Source organism: Agelaius tricolor, unplaced genomic scaffold (genome assembly GCF_023055355.1).
Source record: "Agelaius tricolor isolate 1412-34295 unplaced genomic scaffold, bAgeTri1.0.p SCAF_24, whole genome shotgun sequence".
In the NCBI taxonomy this organism is placed as follows: domain Eukaryota; kingdom Metazoa; phylum Chordata; class Aves; order Passeriformes; family Icteridae; genus Agelaius; species Agelaius tricolor.
The window spans coordinates 82,007-99,887 of NW_027269284.1; the positions used below are offsets into that span (position 1 = coordinate 82,007).

At 50.4% G+C, this 17,881-nt stretch overlaps 1 protein-coding gene across 1 annotated transcript; it reads left to right on the forward strand.

Annotated features, from left to right (window-relative positions):
- Positions 1-1,805: 1,805 nt before the first annotated feature.
- Positions 1,806-12,979, forward strand: LOC139599748 (5-hydroxytryptamine receptor 7-like). Its single transcript, XM_071447320.1, has 3 exons — positions 1,806-2,943; positions 3,831-4,381; positions 11,231-12,979. Exons 2-3 carry the CDS (start codon positions 3,870-3,872, stop codon positions 12,000-12,002), a joined length of 1,284 nt encoding a protein of 427 aa, XP_071303421.1. The 5' UTR covers positions 1,806-2,943; positions 3,831-3,869; the 3' UTR covers positions 12,003-12,979.
- Positions 12,980-17,881: the final 4,902 nt, after the last annotated feature.

A 17,881-nucleotide genomic window follows, 5' to 3' on the forward strand; every position in this document is an offset into this window, starting at 1 on the left:
CTGGGAGGGAGAAATGTCAACATCTGTGCTGCAGGGAAGATGCTGGACCTGGAAACACCTCGGAATTAATGAGATTTCTCCAAATTTGCATATTAATACCTGCACCTATTACCTCGCCATTAGACTTAATAGGGCTCAATATTAGCAATTAATTGTTAATAAAACAGCCATTTGTACATGAAAATGGAATAATAGATCTGGGCACTGAAGTGCTGGGAGGATTTTGGTCACCCCTCCCCTGCTGGAGGTGCAGGAAACTTTTTATTTTGTGATTTCTGCTTCTTGTTGTTTGTCTTTTTGGGTTTTTTTTGGCATGGATAATCTTCCTTGGGGTTGATCCCACCTTGCTCCAGCATCATCCCTGCTCCTCCAAACCAAAGGCAGAAAGCTCCAGTGAGTGCTGAGCTGAGGCACGCTGGCCATTTCCTCCCCTTAATTGCCATTAAATGTAATTAGTGCTTCCCAGCTCGCCCCAGAGGCAGTGTCTCAGCAAGGTCACCGTGGCCTGGGGCTGGAGAAATGCTGCACTGAGGGTTTCAGCCAGAAGAATAATAATTATTTTAATTATTTCTTCACATGAGAATTAGCATTTTCCCCTTCTGTCCTCCTCAAAACCAACCCAAGCAAAGAATGTGCCCTCGGGCTGCTTGGTGAGTGTCCCATGAGTGAGTTTCTGTCCCTGATTTTGCTCCCCAAGTTATGAGAGCAGCTCATTTCCCTGGAAAAAATGGGGGAAAACTCCTCTTTGGGGTTCCCAGACCTGTGGGAGGTCTGAAAGGGAGAAGCTGTAGGTGGCATCCTACAGAAATGGGGCTGGGATGAGACAGAGTGGGGTCAATTCTGCTCCCTGCAGCTCTTGCAGCATTTTGAGGCTCTGCCAAAAGTCCTGGAAGGGCAGAGCAAAGGAAACCCAGGAAACTCCTCATGTCTAAAATCACCTTTTCTCCTTCCTTCCTTCCTTCCTTCCTTCCTTCCTTCCTTCCTTCCTTCCTTCCTTCCTTCCTTCCTTCCTTCCTTCCTTCCTTCCTTCCTTCCTTCCTTCCTTCCTTCCTTCCTTCCTTCCTTCCTTCCTTCCTTCCTTCCTTCCTTCCTTCCTTCCTTCCTTCCTTCCTTCCTCCCTCCCTCCCTCCCTCCCTCCCTCCCTCCCTCTCTCTCTGCCAGGACATGAACTTGACCTCTGAGCATGAACCAGCTACTTCCAAAGGATGCCTCAAGCAAAAAATCCTTCCCTGTCTCTCCTTAGTGTGCAGGAGCTCCTTGCTGTGGTGTTCTCCCAAAAGCAGCCTCCAGGGAAGGTGGAAAAACCCCTCTGAGCTGGAAAAACCCTTCCAGTGTGTCCCCCACCCCATATCCTCCCTCTAACCCCTCTCCCAGGGCTGGGAGCAGATCTGTGCCTCGGGCACAGATTGTTTCCCTGAAATTCTCCAGGCATCTGGCCCCAGACTGCCTGAGCTGGTCCTTAGGGGGTGTTTTTCTCCTTGGCTGAATTTGTCTGGGTTTGGAGACTGCAGAATCGGGCAGGATTCCTGCAGCAGGGAGTTCTGCAGATCCCCCTTTTCCTCCTCAGAAATTCTGGGTGTATTTGGGAAATCCGAGTGAATTCCCCTCCCCAGCCCCTGCAGGGTTTGTGCATCAGCCCCATCCCACCCCGGCTCATCCCTGCTCTGGAGGGGCCGGGAAAAAAACCCACCTGGCATGGAAAAAGAAAAAGGAAAAAAAAAAAATAAATCCCGGAGCTCCTCCAGCACGTCCTGGCCTGGTGAGGAAGCTATTTTCACCAGCCTCCCACACACACTGCGATGCTCGAGCAGCAAAGGAGGAACCCCAGCGTTAAGCACAGCTTTAACAGCCCTGCTTTAGCTCACCGGCGATTTCCTTGCAAATGCACTTTTTTTTTCTTTTTTTTTTTCTGTTTTTTTTTTTTCCCCCTCCGGGAACATCTGCCCCAAAAATCCCTGCAGTGCTTGGCATCACTGAGATTTCAAGGTATTTTTCTGTACCCTGGATGTCCTGGGATGAGATTCCCACCTCGCTGCCGAGCGCTGAGCTGGGGCAGAGCTCGGGAATCGCTTCCCGAATTTGCCAACAGCTCCACAGCCACATCCTCTCCTCTCCCAACCCATCCCGAGGGATGCAGGGTGGGGCCCGCACTGTCCATGCCCCCGGGAAGGCAGCAGAGGGGCTGAATTCCCGAGGGAATCACCCTTGGGAACAACCAGTGTAGGAGATGGCTCTGCCCCGCATCTTCCACCCCAGGAGGAGCAAACTGGGACTGACATCCCTGGGTGGAAATATCAGAGTGATCCCAGCTCCAAAGTCCCCGTGGAACATTTGGTGGGGAGGGAAGTGGATGTGAGACTCTCATGTTTTTTTTTTCCCGGTTTTTGGGGGTTTTTTATAGTCTCTGTTTCAGTTTTCTGGGATTAGGAAAGGCTGATCTTTAGGGGTCTGCCTCTCCCTGGCTGTTTGCTGCGTGGAGCTGAAGGAACGTGGGACCCGCTACAACCCAGGAGGGCTGGAAAAATGCATGGAATGAGGGGAAAAACCCTCTCCTGTAAAATAATCCTTTAAAAAAATCACGGGGAAGGGCGCCTTTCCCTGTGCCTGCCCCTCCTTGCTGGCTTCCAGGCTGCTTCTCCTGCCTCTCAGCGCTCCAAGGCATCTCCTCAACTTCCAGCCTTTCCCTCCAGATCCTCACCCGCTCCCTCCCATCGCTGCAGGATCCAGCCCGGACCCCCCCGCCCCGCTCTTTGCTCCTCCCTGGGGCTCCGAGGGAGCCGGGGACCATCTGGGTCCCTGCCCGGCAGAGGCGAGGGGAGGGCGGTAGGAGGGACCGGCGAGGCGGGGAGGGGAGAAGGATGCTCCGGGGGTGGCTCTTTGCTTCCTCGCCCGCCCGGAGCTCGCAGGGGCTCGCCTGGAGGATGTCTCACCCCCTCGGCACAGGTAACTCCGGGAACCCCCCCCATGGCGGCAGCCGGGGGATGCTGCAAAGGGGAGGAAGGGGCCGCAATCCGGCTGGGATTGAAACAAAACTTCAAGGGGGGAAATGGGGTTTGAAACAAAACAACAACAATTACAAAAAAAGAAAGGATGCAGGTTTGTGCACGATGCTCGGAGCAGCCAGGGGTGAGCCCTGCCCTGAAGTTTCCTTGTGGATGGCAGGGGTGGGATGCCGGGGGTGGGAGCGCGGCCGCGGCTCTCGGAGCCGAGCGTGGTGCTGATGCTCAGGCTCCGGGAGCGAGCTGGGATGCCTGGGCTGTGCGTGGTACCCGGGATGTGCCGCATGCCACGGATCCTCTCCCGTGGCTACCGACAGCCCCAGTGTGGTCACAGCGTGCCAGGAGCGGGGATTTGCGGATTTGCGGTCCCGGCTTTGAAGTTTGCGTGTGCCACGGGCAGGGGATGCAGCGGGCGGGGGCTGTGCCCACGCTGGTGCTGTGGCTCGTGTTGTCGCATGCACAGAGGAGGCTCTGCAAGGGATTAAATGTATGGATGCAGGGGAGAAGTGCAACAGCAGCAGGCACAGCTCGGCAGGGAAACACCATCCACGAGCCGTTCTCTCTGCTGGAATAGCACATGGATGAGCGGGGAGATGTTGCAGGGAGCCCGTGCTCCTTCCCAGGTGGAGAGCGGCTTCCTCCAAGCATCCCCCGGGAAAATGCGTGTCCTTAAGGAGACTTGGGAAGCAGCTTCCTGCCGGGCACGTGAGATGCAGCCGCAGCAAGAGCTCAGAGGGGTGGAGGGGGGTGGTGACGGTGGGCGAGAGGATGAGGGGATATTGGATTTTCTTCGCCCTGTTTGTGACGAGATGTTCTGGTTTGTCACTGGAGGTGTCACTGCTGGGGGAGCGCTGGTGGCGAGCTCGGAGCATGCTGCTGAGGGCCAGCCCCAGGAGGTTTCTGGAGCAGCACCTTCTGCTGGTGGAGAGCGCAGAGCAGCAGCGGCCGGCTCGGGAAGCGCTCCCGAATCCATTCATGACTGAGGAACCTCCCGCCCCAGCCGAGCCCGAGCTGCCGCCCTCCAACCTCACCAACAACGGCACCGACTGCGGCGAGGAGATCCTGCTCTATGGGGACACCGAGAAGGTCGTCATCGGGGCCGTGCTCTCCATCATCATCCTCACCACCATCGCCGGCAACGGGCTGGTCATCATCTCCGTGTGCATCGTCAAGAAGCTCCGGCAGCCCTCCAACTACCTGGTGGTGTCCCTGGCCGCCGCCGACCTGTCGGTGGCCTTTGCTGTCATGCCCTTTGTCACCATCACGGACCTGGTGGGGGGAGAGTGGCTCTTTGGGAAGGTGTTCTGCAACGTCTTCATCGCCATGGACGTGATGTGCTGCACCGCCTCCATCATGACCTTGTGCATCATCAGCGTGGACAGGTGAGGCAGGGATGGGTTGGTGCCCGGGGCTCAGGTGGGCTCTGATATTTGGGGTGTTGGCAGCTGCTAGGATGGTGTTCCTGGAGGTGTTTTTTGCAGGTGATGAGGGTTTTCTCAGTGCCTTGTTCCCTTTGCAAGAGCTGGGCTCAGGGTGTTTTCTCAAGTTGCTTCCCTAAGTTACTTCCTCAGTCTTCCCCCTTTTGGCAGCTGCTTCTCATTGTTCCTGAGGAACAGCACCTGACCTCCTCCATGGAAGGTGTCTGGGCCATGAAACCATTGAAGAAATAAAAAAAAAAAACCCAGATGCACTTTGGAAATCCAGGTTCCAGGGCTTCTGCAGCCAATCCTGTGGGATTCTGTGCTGCTCCCTGGACTCATGCCTTCCCTAAGGATAGCAGCTCCCCACACCCCATCCCAAGATCCCAAACCCCCCAGTTTAGCTCAGTGAGAGCATTTGTGAGGATTTTTTAGCTTCACCTCCCACACCTGGAGCTGGGAGGGGAAGGCAAAGCCTGCCTGGCAGAGTGGCCAGGCTTGGCCAAGTCAGCACCTTGGTGGCTCTAATTTTAGCAGCTGCGTCAGCGGGGCCATGGCGCTGCCGAGCCGGGGGCCGGGGCTGACGTGCGCTGCCTTCTCGGGGGTCGCTCTGGGCTGGGCTGGCTCTGCTGGGCTGGGCTGGGCTGCTTTGGGAGCTGCAGCTCCAGGAAGGGACACATCCCACAGCTGAGATGTGCCCCTTCAGCTGTGCCACCTCCCCGGTCACATCTGCAGGTGTGACAGCGGGTGACAAAGCAGAAAGGACAGAGAGGATCCTGCTGCTGCTTGACATCCCCCCCAGCCCAGGCAAGCCAGCAGCGAGTCCTGCTCCGAAGCCTTCATCCCCACCAGGCACTGCTCCCCTGGGAGATGCAGATCCACAGCCCTGGGCAGCTCAGAGCTGCTGGTAGACAGAAAAAACCCTGCCAGGCCACAGGCAGGGTTCAGCCCTTCTGCTGAACTTGCTTTATTTTAATAATTTTCCTGCTGGGGGAAAAAAAAAAAAAGCAAGCAGGTGTGCTCAGAGCTGGCAGGAGCCTGACTCTGTGAGAGGGAAGGGATGGAATGCAGGAATTAAATAGGAATTAAATGTGTCAGTGCTTCCTCCCAGTGGGTGAGGAGCAGGGAAGTGGCTACACACTAGCCAGACTGGCTTTGCTTGAAATGTTCCTTTTCCTTTTCCTTTTCCTTTTCCTTCTCCTTCTCCTTCTCCTTTTCTCCTTTCTTTTCCTTTTGCCTTGCCTTGCCTTCTCTTTTCCTTTTCCCCTTTCCTCGCTTTTCCTTTTTTCTCTTTTTCCCTTTCCCCTTTCATTTCTCCTTGGCCAAGCACATCAACAACTCTCCCCACCCCATCCTAAGTCCCCAAAAACCCCAATACATGCAATCCTTTTCCCTTTCTTTTTCCTTTCCTCCTTCTTCCCTTCCCTATTTTTCCTCTTCCCCTTCTCTTCCCATTTCCTTCCCCTCCTTTCCCAACCAACCAATCCCATCCCTTGGAGCAAGACTTTTCCAAACACACACACAAATAGGAGAGATCTTTCCCCAAAAATCCTTGCCATGGATTCCACTCCCCCACCACATCTCCAGGGAGCAGATCCATACCCAAGGACACCATCCTGAGTCTGATGTCACTTTGTCTTTCCTGGGAAGGAGGGAGGGAAAAGCTGGGTCCCAAGAGGTTGTCAAAGAGCCTGAATTTTCTGGCCTGGGCTTTTCCCTCACGTGTTGGCACAGGAACTGCACCGTGATCAATCAGTTTGCTCCCAGAATTCCATCCTCACCACGCCATGGGCCTGATGGGGAAGTTGAGTGGTTGCAGGGCAGTTGTCTGGAATGGATTTCCAGCTGGGAAAGGAGGAAACCAGCAAGGATTGAGCAGAGGGAAGGGACTGGGCCATCCCCCCAGCTGTGCCCACCCAGATCTGGGTGGGAGAAAGGACAAACTGCAAGTGGAGGGGCCTTGTAGGGTCACTCTGTGCTGGGACTTGAGGAGGGAATGGGAATCACTGGGATGTCCTCTGGTGCATATTAGAGGATGAGGGGACTCAGAGATCCCCAGGAATGGGCTGGGAATTGTGTGAACCATCCCAGGGCAGTGTCTCAAGCATCCTGTGCAGCATCACCGCTCCACATCCACCCAGCATCCCCAGGCAGTGCCTAGAGGTGGACTGAGCATCCAGGATCATGCCTGGATCTCCACTTCCCCCCTGAGCCTGGGACAGGCAGGATTTTTCATTTGACTCTTGATGGAAACACCTCCAAAAGCACAATTCTCAAATTCTATGCTGATACAACCAAAAACCAAAAGCACAAGGAGAGCTGAGCTTGCAGAAAAACCTGCTCCAAAAGAGATTAAATTGTTATCTCAGTGAGGCACAACCCAAACCTCCCCCAGTGATGGGGACCAGCTCTTCCTCCTGCCCTGCGAGGAAGAAGATGAAAAGCCCTGGTATTTCTCAGAAATAGAAATATTTCCTCTGTTCTGTCCTGAATCCAACTTGGTCAGCACTGTCAGGCCTGTTCCTGCCAAGGAGGAGACCCTGCTTTTATTGATGGCTGAAGTGTCCTCAATATTTTGCTTAGCTTAGATGGAAAAGCTACTTGGTTTGCCCAGGATGATGAGGACTATTAAAATGTAGGCTGCTGTTATTGATTATTAATGCTGAGGGCTTCCTAAAAGCCTCTCGATTGAAGCTGGTAGAACTAATCTTGTCTGAAGCGAGATTTGATTGATTTCCTTTGAAATCAGAAAAGAAAAATGCTGGAAACATCCATCTTCCTCTTATATTTTCCTTATGTAAAAGCCTGCCAATGTTGCAGATTTTTTAATGTCACAAACCAAAAACAAACCACCAACAAAAAAAAAAATCCCCTCTTTTGGCTGCTCAGCTTTGATAAAACTCTCCATAAAAATGCCAAGAAGCTGACAAAAGGAGCTCCCCAAAGCCCACACATCACTTCTGGCATCCCTGGTGGAGAAAAAAACTCTCCATCCATTTCCCAGGCTGCTCTGCTGGGGTTCTCCCCTTTCCCTGGGAAGTATTTCCCACCCAAAATCAGATTTTATGCTCCAAATTGGGGTCACCCTCGGTAAAAGGATGACACCCCAAAGTCAGTGGGATAAAAATTGCACAGCATTTTGCTGGATTGCCTCTCCCATGTCCTTCATCCAAACCTTGCCCAGACTGGGTAGATCCCTGCTCTGTATCTGGGATGCTCCACCAGCTCTTACTCAGGGCACTTCAGCTGCCTCCAGCTGCCTTTTGTTTCCTCCTCTCCTTCAGCAGGATGGGGCAGGAATGGCATCAGCTTGGAAATCAGGGAAGGAGCTTATTTTGGCTGCAGAGGAGGCATGGAATTGTGGTAAAACAGTGGTGTCGAGGAAACCCTAATTCTGAGCCCTAATTCTGGGCTCATCTGTCCCCCTGTGTGAGTGCAGATTCATCTTTTCCCAGTTCATCAGCTGCAGGATGGAGAAAGGGGCACCCCAGAGAGGTTAGGGTTGTTTTTATTATTTAATCCCTGGCATAATGATCCAAAAATTGAAGGGAGCCTACAGGGAAGCCACAGAGGAACTTTACATCAGGAAACGTAAAGACAGGACAAGGGCAGGGATGGATGGGAGATTGGGAAGGAATTGTTCCCTGGAACAGGGAGGTCCTGGCACTGGGTGCCCAGAGCAGCTGTGGCTGCCCCTGGATCCCTGGAAGTGCCCAAGGCCAGGTTGGACAGGGCTTGGAGCAACCTGGGATAGTGGAAGGTGTCCCTGCCCCAGAGTTGGAACTGGATGGGATTTAAGGTCCCTTCCAACCCAACTCAACCCAATCCAATCCATTCCATTATCCCCACTGAGTGTAGAACAAACATTCTGAATTGGCTCATCCATGGGGTTTGCTGGTGCAGCCCAGCCTGGGGCACATCTCCCACCCCACAGCCAAAGGGGCTGGGAGCTGCAGGATCAGGGATGTGGCAGGAATTTATTGCACCTGGCATGAGTGGCTGCACCATCAGCCCTGCAAATCCACACCCAGTGCCTGCAAATCCTGGGAATTGCCTCTTGCTACCTGGTTACCCTAAACTTGATTAGCAGCACAACACACACACACACACAGAGAAAAACTAAAAAAATTTCAAAGGGAGATAATTCCACTCGAATTCCGCTGCCTGCCAGCGCCACCGTGCCTCCTGTAAACACTGCCCTATTTTGAGGGCTCCTTGCTCATTTCAGAATTATTACAAAGACCTGAAAACGGCCCCGTTTCCCCCAGCAGCAGTGGATGAAATGTGTCAGCTTTGCCTGCTCGTTAAACTGCGTCACCGAGTGCTTCCCTCGTAAATTCCTTGAAGTTTCAGCAAATCCCAGGCGGATCAGCTTCCAAAGAAACCTGGTAATAGCATGAGAGAGCGTGGCACACAACTCAGCATGGGTTTGTTGGTGAAGTTTTGGCTTGGATATCCAGAGGGGTGATTTTTGGGGTGTTAATTTGGGAATTGCAGGAGCAGAGCGGGGTTTTCTCCCAGCTTGGCCATCAGGAGGGAATGGGTTGCCCAGGGAAGCTGTGGATGCTCCATCCCTGGAAGTGTCCAAGGCCAGATGGGATGGGCTTGGAGCCACCTGGGATAGTGGAAGGTGTCCCTGCATGTGGCAGGGGGGTGGAAATGGATAATCCTGAAGATTCCATCCAACCCAAACCATCCTGGAATTCTCCAAACATAGAGAGTTTTGGTTGGTTCTTGTGACTAAAGCCAGCTCAAAAAAAGAATACGAGGAAAAAAAGGAAAGAACAACTCAGTGAATGAATTCAAAATAATTTTATCAGGGAGGCAGGGGAGAAGACTTCAGTCTCTCAATTGATTTAGCAGTCAGGAGGGGAGGAGAAATTAGATTTTTTTTTATATTTTATTTCCGTCTTCTAATCTTGGGGGATGACCTGGAAAAGCAAAATAATCAGGGAAGAGAAAATCTCCTAACACACTAAGACTGACTGTCAGAGAAAAAATTATACAGCAGAGGTAAAATTCTCCACAGATATTTTCCATTTTTTTTTGTTCAGCTTTTAGCAGAAAGTACTCATAGAGCTTCTGCTCTCACTGCCCCTCTGGAGTGACACCTTTCATCCAAGAACAAGTTAAGAGGTGATGTGTTCCTGCCTAAAAATTCCTGGCAGCAGGAGATTGGAATCAAAAAGGCTGTAACAGAACAGAAATCCATATGAGTGGCTCGAGGTTTTTGCAGGATTGATTGGAGCTGAGTAGCAGGCAGATGTTTTCCAGGGGGAATGTTGGCTGACAGCAGCCAACTCCCCCCCCCGATTTATTGCTTTACAATTCTAATTTAGCCACAGTTGACACAATTTCTTTATCACACAAACCTCTCCAACAAAAGTCAGGATAGTTCACGTTTACACCCCAGGCACCACCAGGAGCTGAGGGTGGGTGCAGCCTCCAGCTTCTTTCAGGCAAAATAACAAGGTAACTCCTAACCCCACGGGTCAGGACTGGGGAGTCTGTGGGTCACCAGGTGGTTTTGGGATGTCCTACTCCAAACTCCACTCATTTTCCTCTTGAGGGAGAGCTGGACTCCATCACTTTAGCAGCTCCTGGCTGTGCAAGCAAGCAGATGGCTCCAGCTGCTTGGGTCATTCCTGTTTGAGTTTCCAGAGGTCAACAACTGTCAGGAAGCTGTGCAGAGCCACAAGATCCCCCCTGAGCCTCCTTTGCTCCAGGCTGAGCCCCTTTCCCAGCTCCCTCAGCCATTCCTGCTGCTCCAGACCCTTCCCCAGCTCCATTCCCTTCCCTGGACACTCCTCATCCCCTCAGTGGCTTTCTTGTCATGAGGGGCCCCAAAACTGTCCTCAAACAGCATCGTTGACTCTCCAGCTTTGCTTGCAGAGCTTATCCAGATGTATCTTTAAATCTTCCCAAAGGCAAGATTATTTCTTGGTCTCCCAGGGCCATTTTAGCTGCAGGTTGTATTTCTTCACCAACAAATAAGAGAAGGCTGCAGTGCTTCCCACTTCCCATTAAACACTGCTAGGAGTTATTCCCTTCATCTGGAATCAGACCTGTGGCACATCACTCTGAGCATCACCCACCCCACTCCTGGGTGTCTCCTTGGGAAGGGCAACACTCTGGAGTGAGTTATGTGCCATGGCTGGAAGCTGTTGCATGTTCTCTGTGCAGAATAGTGAAATATTTCTCTGGTGGAAAAATAAAATTCTTAAGGCATTTTTTTATTCCTGAAAATGAAGCTTTTTAAAGTATTTTTATTCCCCAGGAGATCATGAAGAGTTCAGCAGTTCAATGACACCTCATGTTGTGGACACCCCATCCCTGCAAGTGTCCAAGGCCAGGTTAGACAGGGCTTGGAGCAACCTGGGATAGTGGAAAGTGTCCCTGCTCATGGCATGGGGTTGGAAGGGGATGATCTTTAAGGTCTTTCCAACCCAAACCATTCTGTGATTCCACACATGGGATTATTGCGAGAAAATGAGGAATAAATTGTGTTTACTTGGGTTGGAATGGGATGGCCTTTAAGGTCTTTCCAACCCAAACCATTCTGTGATTCCACGCACGGGGTGATTGCAAAAAAGCGAGGAATAAATTGTGGTGTTTAGTCAAGAGATCCCATGCCTGTGGAGATTTTCATTTGCTGAATTAATTTCTTGCCCCCTCTGAGGGCCAAAATTCCCTCACAGCTGATAAGGAGTGAAAACCACCTCAGAGGGAGTGAAAACCACCTCAGAGGGAGTGAAAACCACCTCAGAGCACCCGCCCCTAACCCCTGACAATTCCTCCTCCTCCTCCCCGCAGGTACCTGGGCATCACGCGGCCTCTCACCTACCCCGTGAGGCAGAACGGGAAGCTGATGGCCAAGATGGTCTTCATCGTGTGGCTCCTGTCAGCCTCCATCACCCTCCCTCCGCTCTTCGGCTGGGCCCAGAACGTGACGGTGGAGCGGGTGTGCCTCATCAGCCAGGACTTTGGCTACACCGTCTACTCCACAGGGGTGGCCTTCTACATCCCCATGGCCGTCATGCTGGTGATGTACAGCCGCATCTACCAGGCGGCCAAGGTGAGCGCCGAGAAGCACCGCTTCATGAACTTCCCCAAGCACTACGAGGACGAGGGCGTCTACTGCCTCGAGGCCTCCGCCCGCGCCCACCACAGCTCCCGCCGCACCAAGGCCGCCGAGGAGTGCGCCACGCTCTCCAAGCTGCTCCGCCAGGACCGCAAGAACATTTCCATCTTCAAGAGGGAGCAGAAAGCCGCCAGGACCCTCGGCATCATCGTGGGGGCCTTCACGTTCTGCTGGCTGCCCTTCTTCCTGATGTCCACGGCGCGGCCGTTCATCTGCGGCATCCGCTGCAGCTGCATGCCCCTGAGGCTGGAGAGGACTCTGCTCTGGCTGGGTTACACCAACTCCCTCATCAACCCGCTCATCTACGCCTTCTTCAACAGGGATTTGAGGACTACTTTCTGGAACCTGCTGTGCTGCAGGTACAGGAACATCAACAGGAGGCTCTCGGCCGCCAGCATGCACGAGGCCCTGAAAGCCACGGAGAGGCACGAGTGCATCCTGTAGTGCCTGACCTCCTGCCTCTCCATGCCCTCGCTTCTCTGGCCTCCTAGGGGCTGGCAGGAACCGACCAGCCCCACCAGACATTCCCACTGAGGGTGATGGTCCTTTCCCTCACCCTGGGAACAAGTGGAGGGAACTTTGGGAACAGCCCTTCCTTCTCACTCTGTCCCAGGTGGGAGCAAGACCTGGGGGGGTTCAAGGTCTACCAACGACTGTGGGCCAGTCACACCACCTTTCTGTGCCTCAGTTTACCCATCTGTTATTAAAGTTAAAAAAAAAATTAAAAAAAGGAAAAGAAAATAAACCCTCCCAGCCAACCAACCAAGCTAAAAAAAACTCTAAAAACTTTATAAGACTGTGGCTCTCCACCTTCAAAAAGGGCTCTAATGTCTGTGGAGGGCACACAAAATCCTGTGTAAAGACAACATTGGCTGCACTTCTCTGTGGAATCTGACAGCAGCTCCGTTGTACACCCAAGCCCCCGTGCCATCCCAGCTTATCCGAGCCCTTTTCCCCGAGGTAATTGCATTTCACACCCTGAGCTCACGTCCAGGTTTGCACGTCAGAGCAGAAATACCAATGACCCCGTTCCCCCCACACTGTAGCACTGCAGCACTTGGAGGAGATGAATTTGGAGGGTGAAACACAAACGAACACGGAGTTTCCTTCATGGTTGGATAGGGAAGTTTGACGCCTCCTGCTCATCAGGGCAATGATCAGAGAGCAAAGCCAGATGTGTTTATTGGGTTGTACTGTAATTCATTCCCAGACAAGTGACGTGTGTTCATCATTTGTGGCTAATTGACTCCATAAAAGCACGCTTTGGTTGACAACAGAAAAAAAACCCCATATAATTTCCCTGACAGCTTTACGGTATTTCGGTATGATGTCCAGCAAGCTTGAAAAAATACACTGAATGATGTTATCTTTTTCTTAAAAAAAAAAAAAAAGAAAAAAGAAAAAAAGGTTTGGTTTCCTTATTTTGGTGTAGAATCTTTGGTCTCTCTGACTTCAAAGTGTCTCTTCACTATTTCCTGTGGTGGTGGGAGTTGCTTTCCTGCAGTTGTCTTTCCTCATGATCAGCCTTGCAGTTTCAAACTTGCAGCCCCACAAACTTTTGCCTGTTTGATCATAATATCATAAAATCCCAGCATGATTTGGGTTGGAAGGAACCTTAAAATTTCATCTTAAAAACCATGGGCAGGGACACCTTTCCCTATCCCAAGCTGCCCCAAGCCCCGTTCAACCAGGCCTGGGACAATTCCAGGGTAGCTGATGTCTGCTCCAGTTCTTGTTGAACATCTCTGGGTTTTTTGTCAAAGCCAGACTGCTCAGAGGCTCAGGGAAAGCTGTTTGTAGTCCTCTTTTTACTCCAGATTTGCTTTATCTGGCTTGAGTGGTGCAGTCCCTCCTCTGGCACCACCAGGAACTCTGAGGCCTTCATCCCTACCCGAGCTGGCTGTTGGATGTCCTGGCTGACTGCTGGCAGGGCTTGGCTGAGCAATCAGTATTTCTCCTGTGGTGTGTTTTGTGTTCTCATGTGGCCACTTCTCAGCAGCCATTTCTACCCTGTCTCATTTTAGACCTGCTTTTCCTGGGATGCCCAGTGAGATTTCCAGTTTGGACTGGTGGGTGACAGCAGGGGAAGTGGCTCGAGCCCTCTGGGAATGTCCTGAGGGACTGTGAGGTTGGACACTGCAATGTGCCCAGATGTTCTCCCAGCTCCTGTCCTCACAGATGGACTCAGAATTGCACAGAAGAGCAGGGGAGGCTGTCTGCTGTCTCCAGAGGGAGATGTTTTAAGACAGAGCAGAGATTTGAAGGAGAGCCTAATCAGGAATGATCCTAAAGGACTGAGCTGGAGTCCCACACACCATGTCTGTAGGGCACGCTCTGACTGCCCATCTCAGGCCCTGCTTCACAAAACCAACCCAGAAAACACTCCAGGCCAGCATCTCCTCTGCCACAACATCTCAGCAGCAGCTGTCACAGCTTCTGTCCTGCCAGGGGGACATGAAGCTCCTGCAGGCTCCACTTCCCTCCCTCAGCTCCTTCCCTGCCCTTCTGACAGAGCTGTCTGCATGAAAACCGACCAGCTGCTAATTCAGGCTTTCTTGGCAGGGTGGAGAGCCCCAAGACAGCTCATTTCACATCCAGCACACAACAGGAGCTGGTTGTGCTGCTGCAGTGTATTTATTGCTGTGCCTAAGGTCATTGTTTCACTTATTTTCTGTTTAGAAGTTTTTTTTAACTGCCTTAAAAAATCATAATGCTGTTTAATTCCTCTAAACATCCTTATTCCATATCATTTTTATCACTCCTTGGAAGTATTCTGCAACAGAGCTATGAAACAGTGTTTCACTTTTTAAATGAAATCATGCAAGTAGATGTTTTTTTCTGGTTTGAGGGTTCTTCCAGAATTAAAAAAGTAAAAGAAAGAATAGGATTCTGGATGATCCAAACCCCAAACTACTTCTAAGCAAAGAACCGAGCAAAATTGTTTGTCTCAAAAAAAAATCAGTGTTTGCTTTGACTGGGAATTGAACGTTTTGTTGCACTCAAGGCTTACCTGATAAATGCTTCTACAGCTTAAAATGAAAATTTGAAGGAAAAAAATTTAAAAGGAAAGCTTTCTTCCCACAAACAATGTCAGAAGTTTGCATCCAAAAATATTTAATGACGATAGCTCGACTAAAACAAAACATTTTGCTCCAAAAAATAATGAGATAGGTTGCTTTTCCCAGTAGTGATTGACTCAAGCTTTGAGACATCAGCCTCAACTCTGGCTTTTTAACTCCCCAAGAATAAATTGTGTTTGGCTTAAATAAAATAATGTGCATCCAAAGACACCAGGGCCTTTTCCACACACGAGTGAGCAGCAACAATTTAGTTAAGCCAGTCAAGATCCTTGTAGATGAGCCACTAAATCATGCTGAAAATACTCCGTGGGTTTTATTTTTTTTTTTTAATCAGACAGGAATCAATGCTTTTGGCATCTGCAAAAAAAAAAAAACAAAAAACAAAAAACCACCCTGGCTTAAAAATAAATCTGAGCCATTTTGAAACTGATTTTAGCACACACACACGTGTACCTAAGCAAACTATGAAGAAAAATTAGCCCTGAAAGAGTCCATATTTAGGCAAAAATTTGAGCTCAGGGAAAAAAATCATCAATTTAGGAGGATGAGAGAAACTTTTGTGGACAATGAGAGATTCCCAGCAGGCCAACAGCAAGACAGTGGAAAAAAAATGAGGAGCCTCGGGCAGAGAAAATTGAACTAATTCAGGCATTAAATGAGGTCTCAAGTCAGCTTTTTATTCCACTCCCTGTGCAGGGGAAATGCAGGAATGCAGGCAGGGAGATCTGGGGAGAAAAGGCAGTTTTGAGAAGCCCTCGGTGGGGGTTTGTAGGGTTTTGATAATGACTGAGCAGAGCCAGGGAAGAGAGGTAAAGCCCAACTAGTAAAATTCTGTGTTTCTCCCAAAAAAACCCTGAATCTCCCCACTCTGAGTTCAGCACTTCATGGATTAACAGGCAGATCTGGAGATGTGCAGGGACAGCTCAGCAAATCCATCCTGTTCCTCGTCTCCTCAGGAGTGCTGCCACCTTCTCCATCTCCTGGGACAAAGGAACCTCAACCAGGTCAGACTGGAAGCTGATCCAACCTGGATTCTTGCAGAGCCAGATCAACAAAAACATTGTGGAATCCTTCCCTATCCCACCAATTAAAGGCTCAGCTGAGCCAGGAGGACTCTTGCAATTTTTAATAACTTCCAACACCTGCTGTCCTTCCCCTCTGTTTAATTTTTCCCCACTCTGTTATCCCGAGGTAACGAGTTCCACAATTTAATTACTTTTTAGGTGAAGAAGCTTCTTCTTTCCCTCTTTTACAGCACCTGCTGAGCTCTTTAGGCTCTGGCTAATCCCTATCTCAAGAAGGAGAGTGAGTGATCAGCCCTGTTCACCCTCTCCAGCCCAGTTATGATCTTGCAGCCCTTTGCCACATTCTTCCTCTTGAAATAAAAATCTGTTCAACCCACAGTTCCTTTTCCAACAATAGGAGAAACTCTGGGAAAATTATTAGGACAAGGACAGCCTGGATGGTGTGCCTTCCCACCCTTTGCTATGTTCAAGGCATCAAACCATATTTAGTTTAGGAAATTCCCTGTTTATCCATGATTTCTGTGCAAGAAATCAGTGTTTTTCCACAGGGAATGGCCAATCTTTCATCTGGGATTGGATAACCCCACATCAGAGCACTGCTGAGCTTGGCAAGCAGAAGGCTGATGGTGGCAACTGAGGGGCATTTTGGCCAAATTCAAACCTGAATTTGGTTTTTATTCAAACCTTGGTCCAGGAACCTGACCTGCCTCTGAACCTGACTTTGCTTTGAGCATGGCACAGATTCAGAAGCCTCCAGGCTGCCCTTCCAACTTTAATATTTTAGGATTTGGATGATCTGTCTCATTTCCCACTCCATCTATCATCCAGAATTTTTTGGCACGATGATTTACAGATCTCTGACCTGCCAGGAGAAAAAGCTCCTGCTGTTTTGAGTTTCATGTCAATAAAACTGAAAGGCAGCCACAAGACACTTCCCACCTGTGTCCTTAGGTAAGAAATGGGCTTTATTCTCTACTTTATTGCCATTTGAATCTGGAAATTTTCATATTCACTATGCAAGCTGACTATTCCTTTTTTCTATCTTGTGCATTACTCTGAGATGAAGCTTAAGCAAAACCCCAACACCACCAGATGAACAGGCAGGTCAGTGCTTTAAAATCATCATATTAAGGCAAAAAGTGGGTATTTCATAGAATCACAGAATGATTAAGGTTGGAAAGACCTTAAAGATCAGCCCCTGCCACAGGCAGGGACAGCTTCCATTAGAGCAGGTTGTTCCAAGCCTCATCCAGCCTGGCCTTGAGCACTTCCAAGAAATTTTCCCAGCCCTTCTCAGCCCTGGCACGCAGGGAAGAAAGCAGACAGCTCTGCTCTGGCAATTCCACATTTATTTTTTTAATGACAAAATCCTCCATGTAGAACACACAATTTCAGAAGATAGCAGGAGTTAAAAGATGATATTATACAAATGCTTTAATGTGTGAAGAGCTGGACCTCCCTCACAAACGAGTGTGGAACTGGGTGAGTTTTAAGGTCCCTTCCCACTCAAACCATTCTGGGATTCTCCAAGGTGGAGCTGCATCGCGGCTTGGTGTCCCAGGGGGTGGGACAGGAGCTCTCTCTGCAGCCCAAACTCCCACCAGGGCCAGCCTGAGGGAGGATGACACAAATACAGGTGAGTTCCACGTCCTGTGAATGCTGGACAAAATCATCACTGGGGTGGGCACGAAAAACCCATCCTGGGGATGGTCCCTGTCAGAGGCAGATGTTCCCACCACCACAGCTTCTCTAGAAGCTCCCAGGATTTCTGTGCTAACTCTGCTGTGTGCCAGCATCCCAGTGCTGAATCCGCTCCTCCAAGGGGGGCAGACTATTTATTTATTTATTGTTTTTATACTTTTTTATTGTTTCACAAGCTCCATGCTATTTGTTCATAATTCAAATTACATATTTTATTTCTATTGCCACTGTGCAGATTCTGGCTTTTCACTGACAAGGTCTTGAAGTCTCAAAGGGTCTTTCCACCCTTCTCCCAGCAGTTTTTCACCACTAATCCCAGACTATTTCCAGGCTCAGATCCGGGCAGCCAACACACACCGGGTGTTTTCCTGCTCCTCCCTCCAAGCACACGGACCTTGGACAGCAGCAACAGGACTCTGCTGCTGCACCACTTGGCAAAGAGCTGCTCTAGCAATTAAAAAAAGCAAAATCTTTACAGGCTGCAGTGTGTGCTGTGCTTGGGGGTGGCTGGAAACTC

Excerpts from the sequence above, each read along its gene's own strand:
- LOC139599748 (XM_071447320.1), top strand. The coding sequence starts at position 3,870 with ATGCTGCTGAGGGCCAGCCCCAGGAGGTTTCTGGAGCAGCACCTTCTG. Across the intron at positions 4,382-11,230 it reads TGCATCATCAGCGTGGACAG|GTACCTGGGCATCACGCGGC; the intron begins GTGAGGCAGGGA and ends TCCTCCCCGCAG.